At 42.7% G+C, this 11,908-nt stretch overlaps 1 protein-coding gene across 1 annotated transcript; it reads left to right on the top strand.

Annotated features, from left to right (window-relative positions):
* Positions 1 to 4,944: 4,944 nt before the first annotated feature.
* Positions 4,945 to 10,054, top strand: LOC107974226 (GRB2-related adapter protein-like). Its single transcript, XM_054658167.1, has one exon. The coding sequence runs from the start codon at positions 6,092 to 6,094 to the stop codon at positions 6,545 to 6,547; it is 456 nt and encodes a 151-aa protein (XP_054514142.1). The 5' UTR covers positions 4,945 to 6,091; the 3' UTR covers positions 6,548 to 10,054.
* The last annotated feature ends 1,854 nt before the right edge of the window (positions 10,055 to 11,908 follow it).

Here is an 11,908-nt window from a genome sequence, read left to right as displayed (position 1 = left end):
ACCTCACACCATATACTAAATTAAATTGGAGCAAACATCTAAATGTAAAAGTCAAAATTCTAAAACTCTTAGAGGAAAACATAAACATAAACCTTTATGACTTTGGATTAAGAAAGCATTTCTTCAATATGACACCAAAAAACAAGCAACAACGACAAAAACAAAAACAGACAAATTCAACTTTATCAAAATTTAAAATTTTTGCATTTTAAAGTACACTATTAAAATAGTGAAAAGACAACCCATAGAATGAGAGAACATATTTACAAATCATATATCTGATAAGGGACTTCTTTGCCGACTGTATAACAAACTCTTACAACTCAACAATAAAAAATAAATGACCCAATTTTCAAATGGGGAAAATATCTGAACAGACATTTCTCCAAAAATACACAGATGGACAATAAGCAATAAAACTTTGCTCAACATTACTATTCATTAGGGAAATAAAATCAAAACTGCAATGAGATACGACATCACTCCCACTAGGATGGCTATAATAATAATAATACTTTTTTTTTTTTTTGAGACAGAGTCTTGCTCTGTCATCCAGGCTGGAGTGCAGTGGCATGATCTCAGCTCACTGCAAGCTCCACCTCCCGGATTCATGCCATTCTCCTGCCTCAGCCTCCTGAGTAGCTGGGACTACAGGCGCCCGCCACCACGCCCGGCTAATTTTTTGTATTTTTAGTAGAGATGGGGTTTCACCATGTTAGCCAGGATGGTCTAGATCTCCTGACCTCATGATCTGCCCATCTTGGCCTCCTAAAGTCCTGGGATTACAGGTGTGAGCCACTGCACCCAGCCAATAATAATAATTTTTTAAAGCAACTAGCACTGGCAAGAATATGAAGAACTGAAACACTCATACATTACTAATGAAAATGTAGAATGGTACAACCACTTTGGAAACAGTTTGGTATTTCCTTAAACAAAGAGTTACCATATGATCCAGCATTTACCCAAAAGAATTGAAAACATATGTCTACAGATAAACTTGTACACAAATGTTCACAGTAGCATTATTCATCATAGCCAAAAAGTTGAAACAACCCAAATGTTCATCAACTGATAAATGGATAAACAAAATGTGGTAAATCCCCACAATGAAATATTAATCAGCCACAAAAGGGAAAGAAATACTGATACAGGATATAACATAAATGAACTTTCATGTAGTAAACAATTTAACTTCACTCAAAGCATGGTATGACATTTGCCTTTGACTCCTGGGAGGTAATCTCCAGGCCCTTGGAATGTCCTGCCTGAAAAAATATCTTTGTTTGCCTGGGATCCTTGGGCCAGCCAGATACTAACAATCTAATTTAGGGTGAGGGCTTTGGGGCATGTGGTATCAGTTGACCTCCAGAAAGAAAGTCTGAAGACTGAAGTCAGCCATGTGAGCAGCCAGCCAGGTTTACATGATCAAGCTCCAATAAAGACCTGGACACCAAGGCTCTGGTGTACTTCCCTAGCTGGCAATATTCCATAGGTACTGTCACATATTGATACCAGGAAAGTAATGGCATTGGCAAGAATATGAAGCATTCTTGCCAAAGCTGTCCATGACTCATGAGTAAAGAACAACTGGCAGTTTTGCTTTTGGTACTTTTTTGAACTCTGTTCTATGCACCTCTTCCTCTGGCTGATTCTAATCTGTATCCTTTAGCTGTAATAAACCATAATCATGAGCATAATAGCTTTCAGTGAGTTTTGTGGGGTTTTATCTTGATGGTCTTGGGAATCCCCAAACTTGCAATTAGTATCAGAAGAAAGAGTAGTCTTACAGACTGTTCCTCTAACTTCTGAACTTTGAAAACATTATGGTAAGTGAAAAAAGCTAGATACAAACCTTATGCATTTCAATACATTTTAAGGAAATGTTCAAAATAGGCAACTATGTAGAAAAAGAAAGTAGATTAGTGATTGCCAGGGGCTGAGAAAGAAGAAAATGGGGAGTGACTGCTAAAGGATATGGGTTTCTCTCAGGAGTGAGGAAAATGTTCTAGAATTAGATAGTGGTGATGGTTGCACAACTGTGTTAGTACACTAAAGCCTACTAAATTGTACACTTTAAAGGAGTGAATTTTGTGATACATGAATTACATCTTTTTAAAAAAGCTTAGTATTTGTGCCCCATAGATTTCCTTTGATCAGGCCCAGAGATAAAAAAGAAAAGGGGGATTGACTGGAACTGGTAATTTAGTTACCCCAAATGCACTCATAAGCAAAGTCTTGCTAGGGGAATAATTCCTTAGCATGCCTCTATGTGACTTCTCAGGAGAGGCTCCAATGGATGAGGGACTAGGGGAGCAGAAGTAACAAACAGAAGCTAACAGCCTTGGGCTCTGCTCTTCATCTCACACATACCCTCTGGATAGACAGTAAAATTCAGTGTCAGTTTCTCCATAAAAATTTCCTGTTTAGAAAAAAACCACCTCTTCTGCTTTCTTTTCTCATTAAAATGTCACTTCTAAGTCATTTAGAAAGGGTCAGGTTGCATGTTGGCTCAAAAACCTTTGACAGCTACTGTAATTGCCTAGAGGTTAATAACAGCGATGTCTCTCACAAGTTCAATTTTGAAGTTTCTGCCAAGCCATTAACATGTAACCAGGGTAAAGAAATCAAAGGACATTAGAGAGAAGAGAAGAAAACCCAATCTCATCTACCTCTGGACTGTTACCTCTTCCTTGGGACAGGACAAGTTTCTAAGTTGCTGTTCCCTGGTGTAGTTGCATTAGCTCCGATATCTGATCCTGAGTTCTGCCACTAACTAATCACATCATCGTCTCAAGCAAATTATTAAGTATTTCTGCTACTTTTTTTTTTTTTTTTTTGAGACACAATCTCACTCTGTTGCCCAGGCTACAGTGCAGTGGCACAATCTTGGCTCACTGCAACCTCCACCTCCTGAGTTCAAATGATTCTCCTGTCTCAGCCTCCCAAGTAGCTGAGATTACAGGTGCACAACACCACGCCCAGCTAATTTTTGTATTCTTACAAGAATAGAGATGGGGTATTCTTATAAGAATAGAGATAGGGTTTCATCATGTTGGCCAGGCTGGTCCTGAACTCCTGGCCTCAGGTGATCTGCCTGCCTGGGCCTCCCAAAGTCCTGGGATTACAGGCATGAACTACCATGCCTGGCCTTATCTTTGCTATTTTTAAAAATGGAATACTGCCACCCCTCCTGCTCTGCCTCAGGGCCATCTTGACAAAACTCTTTTATATACTATTACTATAGGGTGAGGCAGAACAAAGACGAACGTGTGCATAGGGTGCTCCAGAAACACCATGAAAGGGCAGTCGCTGAGCTTAGGGTTGGGTCAGGAAAGCTTCTTGCACAAAGATAGACATGAATTACTATTATTATTATTATTATTATTATTTATTTGAGCCAGGGTCTCACTCTGTTGCCCAGGCTGGAGTGCAATGGCATGATCATGGCTCATTGCAGCCTCAACCTCCTGGGCCCAAACAATCCTCCTGTCTCAGCCCCTCAAGAAGCTGGGACTATAGGTGTGTGCCACTGTGCCTGGCTAATTTTTAAAATTATTTATAGAGATGAGGTCTCAATATGTTGCCCAGGCTGGTCTCAAACTCCTGGACTCAAGCAATTCTCCCACTTCAGCCTCCCAAAGGGCTAGGATTATAGGTATGAGCCACCATGCCCAGTCATAGACATGCATTAAAATAGCATCTTTTATCATCTGGAGTTGGTTACTTTTAGGAAATAAAACAGAAGATATCTTAAAAACATGTTTAAAGGGTGCTCTAATTGCTTGTGTCTCAAGCATCATGGTATCAATTTTTCCTCTTTTATGGTCATGTAATCACATTTAATTCCTTCTTTCTATTCTTAAAATAAACATCCCAGAGGGAATTATGTTCTCCATTCTACAGATGAGAATACTGAGTTGACAAAGTTTGCATAACTAGCTTAAACTTCACTTAACTGGTCAGTGGCTGAGATGGGCTTTGAACCATAGTTTTCCAACTACCATATTCACACTCTGTCTACCAGAGCAGTGGCTTCCAGATCTGGTGATAATCAAAATTGCCTCAAATGCTGTGAGAATCAACAGACATAATACCCATTGCTACATCTTGCTGTCCATCTATTCTATTCTTAAGAGACTTTTAAAAATTCCATCTTTAACACAGTGCTGCATCTTGCATGTTTTCCTTGGGTATTCCTTTCTGAGAGAATTCTCTAGCTTGAATCTGGGAGTCAGCATAGTAGAACGGGCAAGCACATGAGTTTGGAGCCAGTATCTGAGTCAAAATCTTTGTTCACTATATGATTTTTAAAAAGTTATTTGACTTTGCTATGTCTTTGTTTACTATGCAATGGGAATAATGTATCCTTCAAAGATTAAATGAAAAGATTACAAAGATTAAACAAGCTAATGATATAAAATAGCTAATGAGGTGCTAGGCACAGGGTAATGTTCAATAAGTCACATCTCACAGTACTCTAGCTCACCCCTCTTCAGAGGAAAGGAAAAGAAGTCAAAGGAGCCAGAATCCAAGCCCATTTAAACAGTCTATCCCTGGCCAGCATTCTGGTCAGGGGCTGCTCTTCCCATGTGACCTTCCATCTAGCACTTGAATGTTGCTGTTATGGATCCAGATGTTTCCCATACATTTGTTTTTCAAATCAACTTAAAACTGGCAGAAGAAAGATCATGCTCCTTCAAAATTAGAAATCCAAATGCTAATGAAAATCCAATTCACCTACTATGTAATGATTACCTACTATGACAGTCACTGGAAGATTAAAAAAGACAAATAAGCAGGACATCGTCCGTGCCTTTGAGGAACATGTGTTTTATTAGAGAGAATTAGATAAGATCATAAATGACAACAGGCATACCTTGTTTTATTGTGCTTCATTTATTGTACTTCGTAGATATTGCTTTTTTTTTTTTTTTTAACAAATTGAAGGGTTGTGGCAACTCTGCATTGAGCAAGTCTATTGGTGCCATGGTCTATTGGTGCCATTTTTCCAATAGCATATGCTCACTTTGTGTCTCTGTGTCACATTTTGGTAATTTACAAAATATTTAAAATTTTTTCATCTTTATTATATCTGTTACAGTGATCTGTGATCAGTAATCTTTGATGTTACTATTGTCATTCTTCCTTTGGGGAACCATGAACTGTGCCCATGTAAGATGGTAAATTTAATCAATAACTGTTGAGTGTTCTGACTACTCTGCCACCTGATCATTCCCCCATCTCCCTCCTTCTCTCTTCTTGAGCCCCCCAATCCCTGACACAATAATATTAAAATTAGGCCAATTAATAAATCTACAATGGTCTCTAAGTGTTGAAGTGAAAACAAGTCTCACATTTTTATGTTAAATCAAAAGCTAGAAATGATTAATTTAGTGAGGAAGCCATGTCAAAAGCTAAGATAGGCTGAAAGCTGGGGCTCTTTTGCCAAACAGTTATCCCAATTGTGAATGCAAAGGAAAAGTTCTTAAGGGAAATTAAAAGTGCCACTGCAGAGCCAGATCTTGAGACTGAGGTGTTAAGAGTTTACCCTGAGGCCAAGGGAGAAGCCACAGAAGGTTCACGGGAGGGGGAGGACATAAGACATCCAACAGGTCTGAGTTCCTCTCATAGCAGTAGGCTTTGGTCTGAGTCAGGATGAGTCTAGGACTTGCTCCCCAAGGGACTGTGGGGACTGGGAGGAGCAGGGGAGCAGGAAGAAGGTCCAAGCTGAGGGGAACGGCAAAGAGATGTGAAGGAGATGCTCTCTAATCAGGACACACTCAGAGGTACCCATTTCACGTTGCTAACATGCCAGTCTCTGTGCACTTCTCCATAATGGAGATGTTATCATTATGAGGAAACTGAGGTTCAGAGAAGTCGAGAGACTTGCATGAGGTCACACAGTGAGAAAGTGGCCCGGTTCAGAGCCCACACCCTTAACCCCATATTCCACTGCCAGATAGGACTCCCCAGACCCCATGTGGAGCTGGGTCAGTGGGGCCTCTCCCACTTGCACCTTATCTGACTCCAGGTCCCACCCTGAGACAGGCTGGTTCCAGGTGGTAGTGAGACGGGACCCCCTGGGACCATGCCAGGCTGGGACGGCCACCATCTGAGGTCGCCCCGGGTCCTTTCCCCTAGCTATGGAGACCAGGTGCAGCACTTCAAGGTGCTGCGCGAGGCCTCGGGGAAGTACTTCCTGTGGGAGGAGAAGTTCAACTCCCTCAACGAGCTGGTCGACTTCTACCGCACCACCACCATCGCCAAGAAGCGGCACATCTTCCTGCGCGACAAGGAGCCCTTGCTCAAGTCACCTGGGGCCTGCTTTGCCCAGGCCCAGTTTGACTTCTCAGCCCAGGACCCCTCGCAGCTCAGCTTCCGCCGTGGTGACATCACTGAGGTCCTGGAGCATCCAGACCCCCCACTGGTGGCGGGGCCAGTCCTGCGGGCACGTTGGCTTCTTCCCACGGGGTTATGTGCAGCCCGTGCACCTGTGAGCAGCCCGGCGGCCGATCTGGCCAATGGGCCATTTTACAGGAACTGAGATCCAGAGAGGACATGGACACCCCCAGCCCGGTCAGAGTCACACGGGGCTCAGTGGACCGCCTTGGACTGAACCATGGGCTTCTAACTGCCTCCGGCCACTTCACACAAACTGGGATGGCCCAGGTTCCCCAGCAAGGGTCCCCAGCAAGGGTAGCTCCAGGGCTTCCTGGCTGGTTGCCTCCCATTGGCTGCCAGCTGTGTGACACCACAGGGCGGAGTCTGTGAAGACCCCACCCACCTCCTCTTGTCAATGGCCCCATCTGCCAGGAAGGTTGAGGACTCCTAGGTTTCACCCACTGGAGGCTCAACCTGAGGAACCCTGGCCATGGTGGGTGGGTTCACCTTGGGCTGACCACCCACTGGGCCTGCCTACCCCTCCCTCAAAAGGCCCCTGGAGTTGTTCGGGCTGTTGGGAGGTGGCTCACCCTCGAAGGACAGACTGCACACCTGTTGACCTAAATTCACTAGACAGACTCCAGGTGGACACCAACTCCTCAACAGCCCCATGACTTCAGCTCCACCTGGGGCACCCAGCACCCCCTGCCCCACCACAGGGCTAGAGGCCCTGAGACCCTGAAAAAGGGGCAGGCAGTAGGGAAGGTGGAGGCACACTCCTCTTCTGTTGGACAGGTGAGCTCTGAGGGCAAGCCCTGGGCCTAGCCATGCAGAGACCCTGGCTGCCCTGGCTCTTGTTTGTTTAGGCCCAGATTCTGCCCAGACCAGGGCCCAGGAGAGCTCTCAGGAGGCTGAGAAACCTCCAGGGCAGACAGAAAGTTGGGGCCAGAGCTGGGTTTTAGAGATTCTACAGGATCCCACATGGGACGGCTACCTAGGTGGGGCACGGCCCCTACCCGAGAACGGGAGGATCCTCCAGAGAATGTGCCACCATCGAGGATATGAGCAGGGTCTGTCCAGAGCCTGGGGACCTTTGGGAGCAGGAAAAGTGAGGTGGGACTTGGAAAGGCTTTGAATGCCAGGCTGATGGTTGAGGGGATGGTGGGCAGGGAGGGAGGGCAAGGAGGCTCCCTCTGGCATTTGGTAGCAGGTGGGTGGAGGGAGGAGCCCTTGGAGATGGCTGCAGTCCCTTAATGGGGGGCCTTGCTCTGGGCATGTGGGGCTTTCCCTCCATCCAGAGCTGGCCCAAGATCCTTGGAGCCCTGAGTGCTGGCAAGTCTCACTGCTCCTGTGTATTCAAAAGGAAACAGTAAAACCAACATCAGGATGTCCATCAGAAATCTAATTTTCTTTCCAAAAAAAAAAAAAAAGTGCCACTGCAGTGAATACATGAAGAAGAGACAGCCTTGTTGCTGATGTAAAGAAAGTTTTAGTGGTCTGGATAGAAGATCAAGCCAGCCACAACATTCCCTTAGACCAAAGCCTAATCCAGAGCAAGGTCCCAACTCTCTTCAATTCTATGAAGGCTGAGAGAGGTGAGGAAGGCAAGAAGAAAAGTTTGAAGCTAGCAGAGATTGGTTCATGAAGTTTAAGGAAAGAAGCCATTGCCATAACCTGAAAGTACAAGGTGAAGCAGCAAGTGCTGATGGAGAAGCAGTAGCAAGTTATCCAGAAGACCTAACTAAAATAATTGAGGAAAGTGGTTACACTAAGCAATATAGATAATATAGATAAAACCACCTTATATTGGGAGAAGATGCCATTTAGGACTATCATAGCTAGGGAAGAAAAGTCAGTGCCTGGCTTCAAAGCTTCAAAGGACAGTCTGCCTCACTTGTTCAAGGCTAATGCAGCTGGTAACTTTAAGTTGAAGCTAGTTCTGATTTGCCATTCTGAAAATCCCAGGGCTCCTAAAAAATATGTTAAATCTACTCTGCCTATGCTTTATAAACGTAACAACAAAGCCTGGATAACAAGACATCTGTTTACAGCATGGTTTACTGAATATTTTAAGCCCACTGTTGAGAACTACTGCTTAGAAAAAACTATTTCTTTCAAAATATTACTACTCATTGACAATACATCTGTTCACACAAGAGCTCTGATAGAGATATACATAGAAATTAATGTTGTTTTTGTATCTGCTAACACAACATCCATTCTGCAGCCTATGGATTAAGGGGTAATTTCAACTTCCAACTTTTACCATGTAACAAATACATTTTATAAGGCTATAGCTGCTATAAATAGTGATTCTTCTGATGGATCTGGGCAAAGCGAATTGAAAATCTTCTGGAAAATATTACCCATTCTATATGCTTTTAATAAAATTCATGATTCATGAGAGGAGGCCAAAATATTAATATTAACAGGAGTTTTGGAGAGTTGATTCCAACCCTCATGAATGGCTTTGAGGAGTTCGAGACTTTAATGCAGAAAGTAACTGCAGATATGAAAGAAGTAACAAGAGAACTAGAACTTGAAGTGGGGCCTGAAGAGGTGCCCAGATTAGTGCAATCTCATGATAAAATGTGAATGAATGAGGAATTGTTTCTTATAGATGGGCAAAGAAAGTTGTTTCTTGAAATGGAATCTGCTCCTGATGACACTGTTAACATTGTTAAAATGATGACAAAGGATTTAGAATATTATATAAACTAAGTTGATAAAGCAGTGGCAGGGTTTGAGAGTATTAACTCCAAATTTGAAAGAAGTTCTACTGTAGGTAAAATGCTATAAAACAGTATCTCATGCTACAGAGAAAGCTTTAGTGAAAGGAAGAGTTCAATGATGCAACAAATTTCATTGTTGTCTTATTTTAAGAAATTGCCACAGCCATGTCAACCTTCAGCAACCACCACCCTGAACAGTTAGCAGCCATCAACATATAGGCAAAACCCTCCACCAACAAAGAGATTACAAATGGCTGAAGGCTGAAATGATTATTAATATTTTTAAGCAATAATTTATTTTAAAATTAAGGTATGAACATTATTTTAAACATAATGCTATGGCATAATTAATATGTTTCATTATAGTGTAAACACAACTTTATATGCACTGGGAAACCAAAAAATCTGTGTGACTCTCTTTATTGTGGTGGTCTAGAACTGAACCTGCAGTATCTCCAAGGTATGCCTGTATATATAAAGTGCAATAAGAGAAGCTGCACAAGACAGAAGAAAGGTATTTTAAGAGTTCCAGGGAAGAAAAAGGTACTTCCACTTTGATTAAGATTTCATGAAGGAGGATTAAAATGGCAGACAGGAGGCAGAAGTAGCTTTCAGCTTCTATTCAGCCAGACAGAGCAGCATGAGGAGGTTCACATTGTGAGCTTTTGTTCCAAGAAATACCACAGGAACATACCATGAAAACTGAGAGAATCCACAGACCCTTTGAAGGAACTGGATTGCCGCTGAAGGCTCCCTGAGATTCCAAAAAACTGTGATTCTGCTTGCTTTCTCAGTGGGGAGGCTGGTGGTCTGGGGCAAGTTCTCAGCCCTGGTCACTGGCTGTCTTAAAATAGACCCTGTGCTGTTGCGTGGCAGGATGGGAGTGAGACCAGCCTTTAGGACTGCGGGCTGTGTGGGAGAGGGGTGAGGCCTGTGACTGCCAGCTTTCCCCCACTTCCCTGGTGACCTGTGTGACTCAACAGAGGCAGCCATAATCCCCCTGGGAACATAACTCCATTGGCCTGGGAACTGCACCCCCAACCCCCACAGCAGCCACATCAAGCCCCACCCGAGGAAAGGCTTAGCTCAGACACACCTATCCCTTTCCCCACCTTCTGGTCTTTCTCTACCCACCCTGGCTGCCAAAGAAAAAGGACATAATCTCTTGGGAGCTTGTGGCCCTGCCCACTGCCTGAGAAAGCTAAATACTTAACTAGGTGACCCTAGCCAAGATTCCTTCCTGCCTATATACCACAGCTAATGCACTCTTGAAAGTGTCACCTCCTGGCTGGAGGCCAAACAACATAAAACCAGCACACTAAACAAAAATACAGCCAAGGACACTCAAAAGGTCCACTTCACTTACCTGCTACCTCCACCAGAGTACGTGCTGGTATCCAAAGCTGAAAGACCTGAAGACAGTTCATATCATAGGACTCTTTGCAGACACTCCCTGGTACCAGCCTGGAGCCTGGTAGCTCTGCTGTGTGGGTAGACCCAGAAGAGCAAAAACAATCACTACAGTTAGGGTCTCAGGAAGCACCATTCCTAGGGAAGTCCCCCTAGGAAAAGGACATCAAGGAAGTACCCCACAGACAAAAGAATCCAAACTGCCCTTGAGTCCCAGATCTTACCTCTGACACAGTCTACCCAAATGAGAAGAAACCAGCAAAACAATTTTGGTAATATGGCAAAATAAGTTTATTTAACATGCCCCAAAATTACACCAGCTCACCAGCAATGGATCCAAACCAAGATGAAATCTCAGAATTGCCAGAAAAAGAATTCAGAAGGTCGATTATTAAGCTAATCAAGGAGGCACCAGAGAAAGATGCAGTCCAACTTAAAGAAATTGAAAACATGATACAGGATATGAAAGGAAAAATCTTCAGAGAAATAGATAACATAAATAAAAAATAATCACACTTCTAGAAATCAAAGACACACTTAGAAAAATGCAAAATGCACTGGAAAGTCTCAGCAATAGAATCGAACAGCAGAAGAAAGAACTTGAGACCTCAAAGACCAGGCTTTCAAATTAAACTAATCCATCAAAGACAAAGAAAAAAGAATTTTAAAAAATGAACAAAGGGTCCAAGTAGTTTAGGACTATGTTAAGCATCCAAACCTAAGAAAAGTTGGTGTTTCTAAGGAAGAAGAGAAATCTAAAAGTTTGGAAAATATATTTGAGGGAATAATCAAGGAAAAGTTCCCTGGCCTTGCTAGAGATCTAGACATCCAAATACAAGAAGCTGAAAGAACAACTGGGAAATTCATTGCAAAAAGATCATTGCCTAGGCACGTAGTCATTAAGTTATCTAAAGTCAAGAGGAAGAAAAGAATCTTAAGAGCTAAGAGGTAAAACCATCAGGTAACACATAAAGGAAAACCTGTAAGACTATCAGCAGATTTCTCAGAATATCTACAAGCTAGAAGAGATTGGGGTCTTCATTTTAGCCTCCTTAAGCAAAACAATTATCAGCTAAGAATTGTGTATCCAGTGAAACTAAGCTTCATAAATGAAGAAAAGATACATTTTTTTCCAGAAAAACAAATGCTTAGAGAATTCACCACTACCAAGCTAGCACTATATGAACTGCTAAAAGGAGCTCTAGGTCTTGAAACAAATCCTCAAAATACACCAGAATAGAACCTCGTTGAAGCATAAATCTCACAGGACCTATAAAACAATAACACAATTTTAAAAAAGGGTATTTAGGCAACAAATGTCATGATGAATAGAATAGTAGCTCATATTTCAATACTAACATTGAATATAAATGGCCTAAATG

This window comes from Pan troglodytes, chromosome 1 (assembly GCF_028858775.2).
Source record: "Pan troglodytes isolate AG18354 chromosome 1, NHGRI_mPanTro3-v2.0_pri, whole genome shotgun sequence".
Lineage (NCBI taxonomy): Eukaryota > Metazoa > Chordata > Mammalia > Primates > Hominidae > Pan > Pan troglodytes.
The sequence above is the reverse complement of the archived record's forward strand: the minus strand, read 5'-3'. Positions and strand labels throughout refer to the sequence as shown.

Excerpts from the sequence above, each read along its gene's own strand:
- LOC107974226 (XM_054658167.1), top strand. The coding sequence starts at position 6,092 with ATGCCAGGCTGGGACGGCCACCATCTGAGGTCGCCCCGGGTCCTTTCC.